The sequence below is a fragment of the Pelodiscus sinensis genome, chromosome 1 (genome assembly GCF_052426305.1).
Source record: "Pelodiscus sinensis isolate ZL-2025 chromosome 1, ASM5242630v1, whole genome shotgun sequence".
NCBI classification, from domain to species: Eukaryota; Metazoa; Chordata; order Testudines; family Trionychidae; genus Pelodiscus; species Pelodiscus sinensis.
The window spans coordinates 312,584,563-312,601,450 of record NC_143052.1 but is presented as its reverse complement, the minus strand read 5'-3'; the positions used below and the strand labels follow the sequence as shown (position 1 = coordinate 312,601,450).

Here is a 16,888-nt window from a genome sequence, read left to right as displayed (position 1 = left end):
TGGGCAGCAAGTTGTGTGGGCTTGTGGTGCCCACGCTCCAGCAATATTTGGAGCTGGAGCTGGTCCAAAAATTCCTTATCTGGGACCAGTCATGTCTAGAGGGGTGCCAGATCAGGGAGGTCCAACTCCTACCCAAGTCCCCTCCTCGCACCCTCCCTTGTAGCCAGACATCCTACATCCAGCCTGCTTCTGCACCCTACCTACCACTCAGACCTTGTCCCCTTCCACCCCCCCTCCAGCTCCCTCCCAGATCCTGCACCCCATCCCTATCCTGCTCCTTGTCAGCCCTGCCATCCACCCTAGCTCCGCCCTGGCCCCAGCACCTTGCCTCACACCCCAGGACTCAGCACCACCCTGGCCCTGGCCCCAGCACACTGCCACCCACGCTAGCACCCAGCAGCACCCTGTTCCTTGTTCCAGCACCCTGCCAGTCACCCTAGTGCCCAGCAGGACCATGTCCCTGACCCCAGCACCCTGCCGCCTGCCTGTCCCAGCACCTTGCCCCAGCACCCTGCCACCTGAGCCAGCATCATTCCACCCAGCAGCACCCTCTCCCCAGCGCCCCAGCACCCACTAGCACTCTGTCCCCTACCCCCACCAGCACATTTGGGACCACATTAGTGAGGCTTGGGGGTTTTTGAAGGAGCTTTTTTTTTGTTTTTTTGCATCTCACTTGTGTGGCCCCAACTGACTTTTCTGTGGGTCAGTGACCTTTGACTCAAAACAGGTTCCTCACCCCTCTCATATATAAAGACAATGCTAAACCTTTTGAGTTTGACATAATATTTTATTTAAAAATGAAGCCAGGCCAACAAGCCCCCAATTGGGACCAAACCCCCATTTCACTGCAGCATCATAACACTCCTGAATCACCTGACCCCAAATCTGAGCCTATCATGCACTGGAACCCCCGTCCTGAGCCTCTTACATCCCCAAACTCCTGCATCCCCACATTCTCAGTCTTCTGCCACAACATTCCTTCACCATCCACACATCACAAATCTATGTCCTGAGCCCATCATACTCACAACCTTCTTGCCCTGAGTCCCTCATATATCCAGCCCAAACTCCTGCACCCTCACATCCACAAGCCCTGGCTTGCTCAGCACCCCAACCTTCCACCTGAACCCAACACTCCCCAGTCTAGAGCCCCCCCGCGAGTCAACAGCCCCTTCTCCTGCATCCAAATTCCCTCCCAGAGCTTGTACTCCTCACCCCTTCCCACACCCAAATCCCTCGTTCCCACTCCACACCTCACTCTCACTAGGTTGAGACAGGTATAAGGGCTGGGGATAGCAAGTGATGGAGAGGAGGGGAGCAGAGCAGATGAGGCCTCACAGAAGGGAGATGGCGGGGAGGGGTCTTGGGGAAAGAATGTGATTTTCATGAATTGGTGGGTCCCTCTCTCTCCCCCCCCCCCCTTGACAAGCCTTGGGGTTCTTTGAAATTCTGAAAAGGGTTCCTCGGCCAAATAAAATTGGGAAACACCGGACTACACTGTTATTTCCCTAGTAGGCAAAGCAACATCTTCTACTAGATCAACTTCTGTTGGTGGAAAGTACAAGCTTTAGAACTCCAGAGGGAAGAAAAAGAGCTCTCTGAAGTTCAACAACTTTTATCTTCCACCAATAGAAGTTGGTCCAATCAAAGAGATTACCTCACCTTTCATGTGTTTTTCTTCTTTCAAAAGTCTGAACAACAGGGTGGATTGATTTAAATCAAATTTAAATTACCATATTTAACAATGATTTATATCAGAAAACCATAAAGTAAATTAAACAGTTTTCATTTGTATTAGTTATTTTCCCAAAGTAAGATTGATTTTCATCAACTGACAACCATTAAAACATGCTCCTTTGTACTAAATTTGTTGCTTCTTTTTGCTAAACACGAAGATAATCTATATTCTATATACATTTAACCAATTATGCACCTTAAACTTACTTTTATACAGATTCAGATTATTGATTATTATATTTTTATGATGTTAGATGATAAATTATGAATTTAGCATTCATTAATTATTAATTTTTTACTTATGATTTGTGTCAAGCTTTGTGTTTAGATAGAAATTTAAATTCAAACTAATGTACAAAAACAACATTTAATTTTTAAATTATTATTAAATAAGACTACAATACCTTAAAGGTTCAGGATATAGAAGAAAAAGAGTTATAGAAAAAGTACTCTGCATTTAAAACCAAATGATTTAGTAAATAAAAACTATTCTCTATAGTTAGTAAACAGAACTGTTTCCAGCTGCCATGTTTATCAAGATTTTATAACTATAGGTGGAATCTCTGAAAACCAGTACTCTCTGGTCTGGCAACATCCTTGATCCGGTAGAACCACTAATGCTCTTGAACCAGAGAGCCCAGGAGACTAAAGGTAGGAGGGCCAGCAGCCTGGCCAGGGACTGCTGAATGGAGCCCCACAAAAGTGCGGGGGATGGGACGGAAAACCCCAGTAGTTCACAGCAGCACAGGGGAGGGAAAGAAGAAGTTTGGCCATCCACGGCAACACAGGGACAGACACCCCCAGCCGTCTGCAGCAGCACGGAGCTGTGGAAATCTGGCTCCCATGGCAACACAGGGCCAAGGAATCGCAGCAGTGATAAGTCAGGAGCTGGAGAATCCCTGCTGCCCGTAGCAGTACAGGGCCAGGGAACTGCAGCAGTGTGGAGCTGGAGAACCCTGGACGCCCAGGGCAGGGAGCAGCAGGGCACATAGCCTGGCAGGGCAGGAGGGGGGGAATAGAGAGGGCCAAAGGCAGAGGGCCAGCTGGCTCAGGGCTGGTGGCAAGGGACACCTCCCCTAGTCCAGAAAATTCTATCATTAGCCCCCAATGTTGCCAGACCAGGGAGGTCCAACTTGTAGTAGCTCTCATCCTCTCACATCTACATTTTACTCACAAACAAGAAGATGAAAACAAGATTTCAATACCCAACTGATTTCTCAGCTATGAATAAATGAGTCAAATAGGAATTAGTTAAATAAACAAAGAAGGAGAATATTCCCTTTGCTTCTGCATAAGACAATGCTGTTGTCAAAAGCTGGATTTGTACTTCAGCAAATTCTGATTCCAGGTGCTTAGCCAGTGACTTCCATTACTTCAGTGGTTTTACTTTCTTTGAAATTTGGCACCAAATATGATTATCTTGTTTTTTGTATTTATTGCTAACAATATTAATAGATTATCATTTTAGGCATTAACACAGATCATCAATTTCAAATTTAGATTTAAATAAATTTATTTTAAAAATAAACCTGCATTTAATTTAAATAAAAATGGCCAACTTATTTATTTTTAAATCACCACATTTTATCCACCCTTTTGAACAGAAAGCTTATTCAGTCTTCGTATAGGAATCTAGGCACATTGACACAGGTCTGAAAAGCAACCTTTCTTGATGGAGAAGGGATAGAGCACTGAAGGGCTTTCAGAAGTCTTGGCCTAGTCTTCTTCAACCTGAGGCAAGCAATGCCAAAACTCAACAGAATGGAATTCATGGGAGTTTCTCAGGGTTTCAATAGGTCCATTCACATGGGGGGAAGGGTATGTGCGGAGGGAGAGGAGAGAACCTTGTCCCAGCTCAAATACTGCTGCATAAGTTAATACGATAGTATTTATATATAGACAGATAGATGGATATAGATAGTAATACATACATATTTTAATGTGAAATATTATAAAGCAAAAGTAAAGAGACTACAGTAATAATACAATGAGATGAATACCAGAAAGAAAAATACGTACCTTCACTACAGAATGGCCTTTTGATACCAGAGAAATTCACCATTTCATGCAGTGTTTTCTCCTCTTGGCAGTATTCACAGTATGTAACTATGCAGTTGAGTTTCTTATAATCATCAGAACAAGTTCTGCTGCAGAACTGGTATACTTTGTTCTAAACACAAAATAAAGTATAAAAAAGGGATTAGGTAACTTAGTGCAACTTTAAACAAGAATCTGCTTTTAATATACAAATACTTAAATATGCAGCATGATCAAAGATGCAAGTATATACAAGGTAGTGGAACCTCTGCCAATAGCAGTACAGTAAACTTCCGATAATCTGGAACCTTTAGGACCCAGGGGGTGCCAGATTATCAGATATGCCGGACTATCAGGGGGGGGGGGCCTATGAGGGTGGGTTCTGGGGTGGGGTGAAGGGGGTGGGGGGATGGCGCTGCGGGACCAACCCAGCAACACCCCAGCTGCTCTGCCCCAGACTTCCCCAAGTCAGCCGCTGCTGAAACTGACCAGCGGCTGACTCAGGGAAGCCCAGGGCAGAGCACCCCAGCTACTCTGCCCCAGGCTTCCCCAAATCAGCCGCTAGTCAGTTTCAGCAGCAGCTGACTTAGGGAAGTCTGCAGCAGAGCAGCTAGGGTACTGCTGGGTTGGTCCCACAGTGCCGAGGGGCGGCGCCACGGGACCAACCCAGCACCCCAGCTGCTCTGCCCCGGGCGTCCCCAAGTCAGCCGCTGCTGAAACTGACCAGCGGCTGACTCGGGGAAGCCCGGGGCAGAGCAGCTCCAATTGTCCAGCTGCCTGGAGCACTTCCGGGTTCCAGGTGGTGCCGGACTATCAAGAGTGCCGGACCACTGGATGCTGGACAATTAGAGTTTTACTGTAATAGCTTTTGATAAAATGACATAATGCAACAGAAGTTATTTGTCATTAAGTATTTCACATGGAGAAAGTGGCCCGGAAAGAATACATATCGGTGAACCTTTAAAAACAGCGTATTTCCTTTAGCTATTTTCTTTATCAATATACAGACAAGTTGCAAAACTCTCTAAGATCCAATACAATCTCTAAAGCAGAGCAGTTCAATGGGAGACAAAGAAAACAGTGACCTAACTGTACAATAACTGTTTATCTTCGAGATGTGGATACAGTTGTGCACCCCACTTATGTGCGTGCACGAGCATGTAGAAGCAATTTGTTTAGAAGTACCCACTGGGGCTGAACACATGACTTATGGCTCCTCAAAGCCCTCTCAGGGCTATTTAAAGTTGGCACACTCTGACAATTCAATTCCTCCACACCAGAATTCAAGACTGGAAACCTCAGTATAGAGGGCAGGGTATGGATCATAAAATGCACATCTACACCCACATCTTGAACAGAAGCAGCTACAGAGCAGGTAGATAACCACATTTTCTTTGAGTGGTTACAGACATAGCCCACCAAGACAACTCACAGGCAGTAATGGAAGTAGGCGGGGCTCAGAACCACTTAATAGGAAACTAAAACTGCCCTTGCAAAGTTTACATTTGATATAAATGTGGTCTTAACTGTGTAGTGTTTGGTAAAAGGAAGTACAGAAGACAAGACAGCACCACAGCAAATGTCCGATATGAGAATGTTACAAACTGTAACTAGGGATATCGATAATTTAATAATCGTATAACCACATCAAAACTTAGCAGTTACACAACTATTCGATAGCCCCCAGGGGTGGGGCTAGCAGCCAGTGAACTTCCGGCTCCACATCTGTGGAGCCCCCTGCCATCCCACATTGCTGCCTCTATATCAGAGGCAGCAGCATGACTGGCAGGCAGGAGTCAGTCCACAAGGGGAGCCAGTTTACCTCAAAGGACAAATCAGAGAGGAACTGGCAGGAAGCTCACCACATGGAGATGGCAGATGCAATGGTATGGGCAGCAGAGTTTGCTGCATCAGACACCACTTGAAGGACCACCCTGGCTGTGGCCACACCCTTATCAGGGATTCTGAAAGCCTTCTGGGAGAGAGCTCTCAAATTTGATGATAGTTTACCACATATTAAAGTGGTAGGAGCCAAGGAGGGCCTGGTGGTTGGCCACTCTCAATTCCAGACTAAAAAGATGAATACATTTTGCATACAAAAAGATCGAGCTTCCTCAAGTCTTTGTTCTTTGAGGGAAGCCCCAGATTGCTCCTGACGCTCCTAGTGGTTAATCTCTTCAACCAGCAGGGAATTGGGCACAGGAGCTGAGGTGGTGTACAAGTACTCATGCCCCTTCGGGACAAAGCATGCTCTTCCCTTTTGGAAACAGTGGGGAGGGGTAAAGAGAAGGACATCTGCCACAGGACAGTCATAATCTTTAATACTCTTTCATGAAGGAGTTAGGCCACCCTAGCAGTGGCTGCAGAGGAAAGGACATCAAACAGGGAGTCTGATTGCTGTTCAAACTCCTCTGCCTGCAAGCCAAGACGAAATAACCCTCTTCAACAGTTCCCAGCACACCTTGGCGTCATCCGGGAGAACTGGATGAGAGGACCCCAGCATGGGCCTTGACTCACCCCACAGTGCTGCCGTTCCCCTTGTGAGGAATAAGAGACTGTCCTCTAACAGCTTTCATTAGCAACAGAGCTGGTCCCCTATGGATTCTACAGAGGAAAAAATTTCCAGCACCAGTGCATGTGGCGAGCACATACCCCTAATATGGAGTGGACGTGAGCAAGAACTTGAAGAAACAACCAATTCTATCATGCTTAGAATACATACCACTGTGGTTATTTCCTAAACACTGCTAAAAAGGGATAATCTGTCCCTGACTGGCAGGGAATTGGTAAGGAAGTTGATGACTGGTATACTAACTTTCTTAGAACAGCTAAGTTGACTGCTTGCCTAAAACAGATGGAGGACTCGAAAATGGAGTGTTTTTTCTTAATATGCCCATCTCCCAGGCACAATAAGCACTAAAAATGGGGACTGCTACTGTAAATGGCTATCTTCACATGAGGAACAGCAATTGAAACTTTGTGAAGGCATTACACCATGGTCTACTACTACTACTAACTGTAACTGCATAAAAAAAAGAGAAGACGCAGACAAAAATATGAGGTAAATACCACATGGAATGCTCTAACTCAGGACTTGGATGGTGAGAAATAACTCAGAAAGAACAGGGAGATACCACCCTTAAAAAGCTTTAGAAGGAACAAAAACAGGGGCAAAAGGAGCATGTACCACCCAATGTGTACTCTTAAGTTCTCTAGCACTGGTACACGCTAAGGGTACATCTAGACTACCGCGCTGAGCCAACAAACAGCTGATCGGCTCAGCGCGGCAGGCATGTAAATTTAAATGAAGCCAGAGGCATGTAGTCTAGACGTACCCTAAGGATGTAAGCGACTAATCAACCAGTCGACTATCTGATAAGCAAAAGCATATCGGACAGTTAACACAGTAGTCAACTAGTTGCTTCCCACCTCTATCAGAAAGAGGAAGCTAGGGTGGGGGAAGAGGAGGGAGTTCTGGGGGGAGCCAGCTTAAAAGTCAGTTAACCCCAGCTCCAGCTTCATGGGAGGGGGCACAGGCACAGCAGCAGCATTCCAACTTTGAAATGTACAAGAGTTCCCACTGTGGTTCTTGTACATTTCAAAGCGGAAGCGCCGCATGGAGCCTGGGGCCAGTGGGGGACTCTGAGTCCCCTGCTGGCCCTAGGTGGCACTTCCGCTTTGAAATGTACAAAAGCCCCAGCAGGGGCTCTTGTGCATTTCAAATATTGAAATGCAACATGGAGCCCAGGGCCAGCAGGGAGTATCCACTTAAAACAAAATATAAGTTTAAAACCCTTTTGTAAGTAACCTATTTGGTAAACACATGTAACCACTCCTTACTTCTGCTTCACTATTATCCAAGAACTTACCTCCCACTCCAGAACTTCTGGCTTTGAACAAAAAGAACTTTTGCAATAATTGCATTTCAACTGAATGTCACTTGGAGATACAAACTGACCATTGGTTGAAGACTGCACGCTAAGAGTCTGAAAAATACGGAAACATACACATCACTGTAGAAAGTGTGTTCAACACATTATTTTTCTTAATATATTTAATTAAAATTATATTGTCAGTGACAATACAGGCTTTTAATACTATTTGAAGTCAAGAGTTTTCCTTGTAGAAGGCACAATAGATAGGTTTTTCCACTTTTGATTAATTTTCCCACCTGCTTTACAGGTCTTTCTCTTCCTCTTCACAATCTCCTACTCATGTTCTCATTGTAATCCATTTGTTTCACCTCTGATCTTCAGTCTCGTTTCCTCTACATTTCCATCTACTGTACTCAATGTCCAGTATGCATAAAGCTAAAGAGTGAACGCATGCACATGCATACACCCCAGTCACTGATCAGTTTACACAACTAACTGCAGTCAGGTAGCTTGAACATAAAAATGGCCATACTGGGTCAGACCAAAGGTCCATCTAGCCCAGTATCCTGTCTGCCAACACTGGCCAATATCAGATGCCCCAGAGGGAGGATCACAACACGTAATCCTCACGTGATCCCTCCCCCGTCACCCACTTCCAGACAAACAGAGGCTAGGGACACCATCCCTACCCATCCTGGCTAATAGCCATTGATGGACCTAACCTCCATGAATCTATTTAGCTCTTTTTTGAACCCTGATGAAGTCCTAGCCTTACACCACATGCTCTGGCAAGAAGTTCCACAGGTTGACAGGTTCCATAGCTTGGAATAAATGTAATTCTCATCTAGAACTATCATTTATATCAGGGGTTTTGTAGGAAAGCAACTAGACAAAACAATATTTGTAAACAAAAAAACAAAACAAAAAAGGCCGACTAATTTTACACTGCCCTTAGCAAAAACCTGAGACTAGGGAGTTCATATATCATATCTTAAATGGTCAAACTTGGGCGCTAGCAGATCAGATGAGTAAATAAAAGTCAGAATAGAGGGCCATCTACAAAGAATACCCTGCATCCAGTTCCCAGAAAAAGCCAGGAATACAGGTTGTCTCTCAACGGACTCAAATGCATGTCAAAGAGAGACACTCAGGTAACCATATACCAAGACATTTATGGCTTTTATGATTAAAAGAGACATCTTGAATTCCATCTGGAGGTGGATAAGGAAGTCAATATCACAGCTGAAGAACTGGTGTAAAGTATTCCCTGCAACAAATATCACTTAGGGCTCATCTAGACTACACGGAACAGTCGAAAGAGGATCACACTTTCAAAAGCGGAGCTTTCGAAAGTGAAAGTAGCTTACACATGACTTTTTCAGAGAATCCCTCCCTTTGTTGAAAAGCCACTCTTCCTCAAAAAATGAGGGCAGGGTTCACCAAAAAAAGCCATGTCTAAACTACTTTCACTTTCAAAAGCTCTGCTTTTGAAAGTGCGGTTGGAAGAAGATATGCAAATTCCCACGGAATTTGTGCGTCCTCTTTCGACGGATCTGTGTCGTCTAGATGAGCCCTTAGAAGAAAAACTCCATTTTATACTTGCTGTAGCTTTCCATTGGTCTTGTAGACCCATTATGAACATCAGCATTTTCACATCACATGATCAACCAACAATTAAACTGGCATATTCTTTGTGCTGTGGTCAGGCCAGAGCCTCAATCAAAGGTTATCACTGAAATCTAAACAAATGGGAGACAGGACCAGCTTTCTCACACTCACCTTCTTAGTAGCCCTTGCCAAAAGGGAAACTATATATATATATATATATATATATATATATATATATATATATATATATATATAGGGCAATCACTTTGCAGCACGATTTAAAAAAAAAATTAAGTAGGAAACCAATGAGAATTTGGGATACGCTTTAACTTCAAATAATGGACTCTTTACCACTGTTTCAGCTTGACTTCAAGTGTCATCCTGGTCCAGGATTTACTTCACATTTCTTAAGACAGGTCTCTCAAACTTCACGCTCATACAGACGTGCTTCACTGTCCTAAAACCAGCCAACAGTGGCACATCTTAATCAGGAAACGTACCAAAGTACACTCGACTGGTACAAGGCCCATTTGGCACAAGTACAACATCAGAAGTTTGTGTGAGCATTGACTCTAGGGCACTAACATAGATGAGGCCTCACAGTAAAAATGGCTTTACCTCAAACAGAAGTGATGATCTTTTGTTCCTTCAGACACCTGTGTCATCACAACTTGAACCCAGTGCAATATCCGTAAACAATACTCTACGCAAGCATTTCTGGGTCTGTGAATCTTCACACCTGTCACATTATGTCCAGCACAGATCCTTGCAATATTATGTAATGGGTTTATTTAAACTTGATCACATTTTGGCTTGTATTACTGCCTGCTTTAAATGGTTCTGTTCTGCACTGGGAGCTATGCAAACACTATCAAGAATAGGATCTACAACAGGAGCAAGGAACCTTTTTGGGTCAGGGGCCTCACACAAATGAGAATCAAAAAACCACCACTACCACCAGCACCAGCAAAGACATAAAAAACAAAACAAAACACCCTCAATGATGTGGCCCCTGACTGTTCCCACATTCTCCTCACACACCACAGCCTAGGTAGGCCCAAATTAGTATATTTTGTATGCTCTAGCCCCTTGGTGAGGCAGCAGGGAGGCTGGAGTGCCGGCACAGGCTCTCCAACGCTTGTAGGAGGGGGGCGTGAGCCTTGGGAGCAGGATCCAGGCAAACTGAAGTCCCTACCCCTGATCTGCAACTTGATACTTCCTCATACTTGCAGATGCCACACAACGTTAGGAGCACTCTTGGCACGGACTACTGGAGTGGTGACCAGAATTTATTCTGATAAGCAATCATGCCTCTGAGTTTTGGTGCTCAAAGAGATAAGCAATATGAAGTTTTTAAGTTGAAGGTTTTGGGTTCTGTTCATTTTTCTCCCTTTGTCTTATTACTGAAAATCTTCTCTCATATTTCTCTCCAGGATCTGGAGGAAAAAGCAGTCTAAATCTAGAGAGAAGAGCTCTCTCCAACTCTTCAACTGTCCATTCAGTTCCTTCCTCCACTAAGTGCAGGGGAGATCCCAGAAAGTTGTATTCAGGGTTCCCTGTAAGCTGCGTGTAGTAAGCTGCAGATCAGAGGTGGGAACCTTAGCATGCCTGGATCCTGTCCCCAAAGCTCACATGCCCTCTCCAACCCCCATGTACTGATTTGACCCCTGCTTGTATGGGTCCTAGGACCTGAGCGAGTGAGTGGAGACTGCTTCATCCCTGCTCACGTGAGTTCCCTACTGCACCTCTGCTTTGAAATGCACAAGAGCCACGAGAGGCTCTTATCTTCCTTATCGACTAATCAAGTAGTCGATGGAAATTCCATTGACTACTCAGTTAGATGATTAATCTAAATTTAACATCCCTACTTTGGAATGTGGGAAATGTTGCTGAAGCAATTGATAAAATACCTGTGACAATCCCTGGGCAATAAGTACATTACAAATAGTGTAGGTCTATGACCATTGATTTTTAAAAAGGGAGGGCAAAAGAAGATTTTTATGTTAAAGTAAGTCTTAAAAAAACAGGTTGTGCGGCCTTTTGCTATATAACAAAGGCCTGAAAGGATTTTTTTAAGGTTATTTCTTTCCCCTGCTCTTCTTTTACAAATATATTAGAAATTTACATCCTGTGTAGTCTAGAAGACTAACTGGACAAGTAGCAAAATGGTGACATGACAAAAGAAATGTAAAGAGTTGAAAACAGAGGGATTTATAGTCAGACTATTCCAAATTTGTTTTTAATTAAAAGTTTAGTGACCAAATTTTAGATAATGGAAACCATTTTCAAGATTGAATACACGTGTCTTCAATTAAAATACAACTCAGAAAAATTACTACAGAAGTTGACAAGAGATTGTAAGGGAAGACAAGAATTTATATTCCTAGTATTTCTAAAATAAAGATGAATTTTTAAAAATATCAGAATAACCTTTGAAGCTGCTTATAATACTTCACTTAGCTCATCTGCAAGATCTCTATGCCATCCACAATTAATTCCTTCTTTAAAGTCTAATTTTGCCATGTGTTTACAATGGACTGAGTAGGCTAGTACATTACTTATTGTTGTTTCCTTCCTATAACTCTGTCTACTCTTACACTGTAAGCTGCTCACCCTTCTTCCTTATTTGGAAAGTATTTAGCACCTAGTATGTACTATAGTTAGAATAAACAAAGCAACAAAAAAAAGGGCACAAACCCATTTAAAAATATTTTGCATACCACATTTAACAGTTACTTATTAATATTGTTTTATTAAAGTAGTATTTTAAATTATAATTTGTGCCCTTCTTTGTTGAGCTCTTAGCTGAGCCAACACTGATCATGTTTCGTTGCAGCTGCTCAACGGCTTGCCCAGAATACGGAGGACATAGGAATTGCCAGCCACAGATGAAACCCTTAGAGACCACAATCAGGCTTCCATCTACTTACCAGCTGACAGGGCTATTGGTCTGAGCTGTCAGACTGTCACTAAAGAGTGGAACAAGAACAGTCTGGGATTGCACTGGGAGGTCTGTAGCACTAATATGTAGCACTAATATATATGCTAAACACAGAATTTACATTCTACACTGGCACTGCAACCAGCGGAACTTGCAACAGACATTGCTCCAAAAAACTCCAAAGTAGAGGGGAGGAGGATGGATAGAGGACCATCCACAAGGACCTTGAAGAAAATCAGTTACTGCACAGGTAAGTAACCTCCTCCTCCTCTTTGAAAGATGTCCCTATGGATCCCGCAGTAGGTGACTATAAAACAGTGCATATTAAGGCAGTGTTTCCCAACCAGGGTTCCATGGAACCCTGGGGTTCCACAGACCATCGTCAGGGGTTCCGTGAGAAATCATGGAATAAATAATTTTTTCTCTCACAATGTAAGGCTTATATATATTATGTAAAAAAATCCAGCTCTTTACAAATAAATTTTTTTGACAATAATTTAGCAGTAATTGAATTTCTCTCCCCGCTGTCAACTTTTTCTGGCCAAGCAAATGTTTTCACAAGAAAGGGGGTTCCTTGGGATATGAAAAATTATTTTAGGGGGTCCACCATGGGAAAAAGGTTGGGAATCACTGTATTAAGGAGAAAGGGACTTAGGAGCCAGCAGAAAAGCTGTGGATAGCACTGCTTTCGCCAGTGCAGTATCAGACAACAGGTCTTGGGATAGCACATAATGTTTTGCAAAGGTATGTTCAGCAGCCTATGCGGCAGCTCTGCAAATGCCTGCAACTGGACCCTTCTGTAGGCAGGCTATAGAAGTAAAGACCACTCTAGGGAATGTGTTTGAAAAGAGATGAGTGTTCATGTTGTTCTGTCAATAACAAAGGATACAGTCCAATATCCAGTGTGAGAGTCTCTAAGAAACTGCTTTGCCTTTGTTGTGGCCTGCTATGGGTATGAAGAGTCTGTGTGAGGATTTCAAGGGCTCAGCTCAGCCCTGCTGAGAAAAAAGGATAATGCTCTGCATACACCAAGAGTAAGCATAGTAGGGATGTGAAATTGTAACCATGTACTTGGTTAACTGATGAGGCCAAGCTCATTCGTCAACCTTCACATTAACGTTAACACATAGGCTCTTGGGGGGGGGGGGGGGGGGTGTGTGTGTGTGTGTGTGTGTGTGTGTGTGTGTGTGTGTGTGTGTGTGGGTGTGTGTGTGTGTGTGGGTGTGTGTGTGTGTGTGTGTGTGTGTGTGTGTGTGTGTGTGTGTGTTACCGCCTGCTTACTCCCCCATGCTGCTGCCTCTGTGTCTGGGTGCTGAGGGTCTCCAGAAGGTAGCAGGAGGAGACTGTTATGCTGTGTCAGAGAAACCAGTTCTGGAGTGCCATAGATTCCATGTCAAGTGTGCAAGAGCGAGCTCCTCCTTACCTGTTTATATAGAATATGCAGGCTACACGGTCAGTGTGTAGCCTGATACGTTTGCTCTCGATGAAAGGGAGGAAATTGAAGGCAAGCATACCTGACAGCACATCAACAATTACAGGAGAGTACCCACAGGAACGTGTCTTAAAATAGCATTTAGGGTTGCTCTGAGCAAGGGCAGTTCAAATTGAAGTTGAAATTTTGTGGGTGCATGTGATACAAATCTTCTAGGACAGTGTTTCTCAACTTTATATATATAAAGTACCTCTTTAAAAATATATACATATAAATAAAGTACGCTCAGTGCCGACAGTTTTCAGACAACATTTTTTTCTACCATTGCAGAACATTTGTTTAAACAACTTAATCGTAGCCAGGTGGATGATGAAATTTTTGGGTGTGAAAAGTAATACAAATAATAAAGTTCATTAAAACTTGAAAAAAAATCAGTTTTCTCCAAATTTCAGTTGTGCTGACATACCCCCCAGACTTCTCTCGAGTACCTCTAACGGTACTCGTATCGCTGGTTGAGAAACACTGTTCTAGGAGGTCTGAACAGAAGTTATTATGCGACATTTTTCTAGTTTTGACAAAGCTAAAATGAACAACCCAAACCGAATCAAATTATTCCAAAACAGTGAAGTTATCTAAACAAAACAAAACAAAAAAATTGAAGTGCATAAAAGGTTCATTAGCAGAACTAATTTACCAGTGACCTATCCACTCAGGATTGTTCCACAAACAAATCTCAAAGCTACAGCACTGGTGTCGTCCATAAGATTAAGGTACTAGCCTACTATCCAATGTAACATGACTCTTGGGGTGATTTATATTAATTTATTATATCCTTCTGTAACTGAATCAATATTTTCAGGAGCTGTGAGATATTCATCACAGTCATTCATAGATATCCATACTTTCTGGGTGTAGCAGAAGAAACCTACAGTCCTGTATCTTAGTATAGTTAGTATAGATACTTGAAACCTTTGGCATAGATAAAAATGGCCAACTGGTTGCCCCTTGACTTTGGGGACCTGAATGAGAGAATCAAAAAATTGAATCTGTTTATCCAATGTCTAGAACTGGTCGATAACCACAGTGTACACTGCAGAACACAGAAGTCACAAGTAAATGCCAAAGGTAACAGTTTCAGGAGTGACATACGAAGAAAAGAATGGTTACTTACCTGTAACTGTTGTTCTTCGAGATGTGTTGCTCATGTCCATTCGAAGTAGGTGTGCACACCCCATCTTCTGGAGCGTTTTCCCTAGCGGTACCCGTAGCGCCAGCAGGGCGCCCCCTGGAGTGGCGCCGCCATGGCGGGGCATAAGTACCCCTGCCGGCGCTGCCCCACCTCAGTTCCTTCTTGCCGGACACTCTGACAAAGGGGAGGTAGGGTGGGAGTCAAGTGAACATGAGCAACACATCTCGAAAAACAACAGTTACAGGTAAGTAACCGTTCTTTTCCTCTTCGAGTGGTTGCTCATGTCCATTCGAAGTAGGTGACTACCAAGCTAACCCCACGGAGGAGGGGTCGGAGCAGTCATACCACCAGAGTCATGAAGGAAGGTGAACAATAAACGGATTTATTTGAACAATCCAACACTGCCAAGGTACCAATTAAGAACCAAGACAACCGGATATATATATATATATTTACATATTTACATCACAGATTCGAGGACTGCAGAGGCCACCCTTGCATCCTCCCTGGCCTGCTGAGGTAGCGCATAGTGTGTTGCAAACGTGTGACGGGAAGACCAGGTGGCTGCCCTGCAAATTTCTGCGATTGGTACCTGGGCACCAAAGGCTACCGAGAACGCCTGCGCCCTGATAGAGTGTGCATTCACTCTGGGTGGGGTTTTACCAGCCAGTTGATAACATTCCGTGATGCATTGCACCACCCATCTTGATAGCCCTTGCGTCGAAATAGGCGACCCTTTCACCCTGTCCCAAACGCAATAAACAATTGTTGTGATTTACGGAACGGCTTGGTCCTATCAATGTAGAATGCCAGTGCCTGCTTGGCGTCCAGGGAGTGCAGCACCCGCTCCTTAGAGGAGGCGTGAGGTTTTGGGAAAAAAACCGGGAGATAAATCTCCTGGGACAGGTGGAATGGTGATACCACCTTCAGGAGGAAGGCTGGATGAGGCCGTAGCCTTACATTTTTATGGGAAAAAACAAGGTAGGGCGGGTCTACAGTTAGCGCCCTTAGTTCCGACACCCTTCGGGCCGATGTAATGGCCACGATGAAAGCAACCTTCAAAGAAAGGTGCAGCAGGGAACACGTGGGCAGCGGTTCAAAGGGAGGTAGCATAAGCCTGTGGAGGACCACGTTAAGGTCCCAGGCGGGAAGCGGGGCCCTCACCGAAGGGTACAGCTTTTCCAGGCCAGTAAGAAATCTTTTAACCACCAGGTTAGAAAAAAGGGAAACTCCTGCCATACCAACGTGGAAGGCGGAGAGAGATGCCACATGGACTTTGATAGAAGAAAAAGATAGGCCACTAGACCGAAGCTGGAAAAGGTAGTCAAGAATAGTTGGAATAGGAGCCGAGGATGGGTGTACTCCTCTCCGGGATGCCCAAGACAAGAAGCGCCGCCACTTGGCAGCGTACGACCGTCTAGTAGAGGATTTCCTGCTACTGAGGAGAACCATCTGAACCTCTTGGAAACATTCCCTTTCAGGTTGGTTCAACGACGGATAAACCATGCCGTTAGGTGGAGAGACCGGAGATCCGGGTGAACCATGATCCCCTTGCCCCAGGGTTGAGTTAGCAGATCCCGGATTAGAGGGAGTGCTATTGGGTCCTGGACAAGCATGTCCACTAGGATGGGGAACCAGAATTGTCTGGGCCACTTGGGGGCTATGAGAATGATCGAGGACCGAAAGGTCCTCGCCCTGGTCAATACCCTGGAAATTAGGGAAACGGGGGAAAAGAATAGAGAATGCCCTCTGGCCACACAGTTGTCACGGCATCCCCCAGGGAATATTTCCCCAGCCCCAGCAGGGAACAGTAGTTCCTGCACTTGGCATTGCTTGCCAAGGCGAACAGGTCTAGGTGGGGATAACCCCACCTGCGGAAAACCTGGCGGAGAGCAGAGTCCTTGAGGGTCCACACTCGTGGGCTCCAAAAGACCTGCTCAGCATGTCCGCTAGCAGGTTTTTGCATCCCAGGAGGTATTCCGCTTGAAGTGTGATACTCTGCGTGACGCACAAGTGCCAAAGTTGCAGGGCCTCTTTGCAGAGGGGAGGCGACTGCGCCCCACCCTTGC

General features: G+C 44.5%; 1 protein-coding gene across 7 annotated transcripts in view; it reads right to left on the bottom strand.

Annotated features, from left to right (window-relative positions):
• ZMYM2 (zinc finger MYM-type containing 2) overlaps positions 1-16,888 on the bottom strand; it is a 198,886-nt gene that overhangs the window by 69,082 nt on the left and 112,916 nt on the right. For 6 of the 7 annotated variants that reach the window (XM_089775571.1, XM_089775573.1, XM_089775570.1 and 3 more), the window contains 2 exons: positions 7,644-7,760; positions 3,757-3,907 (listed from right to left, as the gene is read on the bottom strand). In XM_089775571.1, coding sequence (XP_089631697.1) covers positions 3,757-3,907; positions 7,644-7,760 — 268 coding nt within the window. The remainder of the gene's footprint in view (positions 1-3,756; positions 3,908-7,643; positions 7,761-16,888) is intronic. The other variant, XM_089775576.1, reaches the window with a different exon arrangement.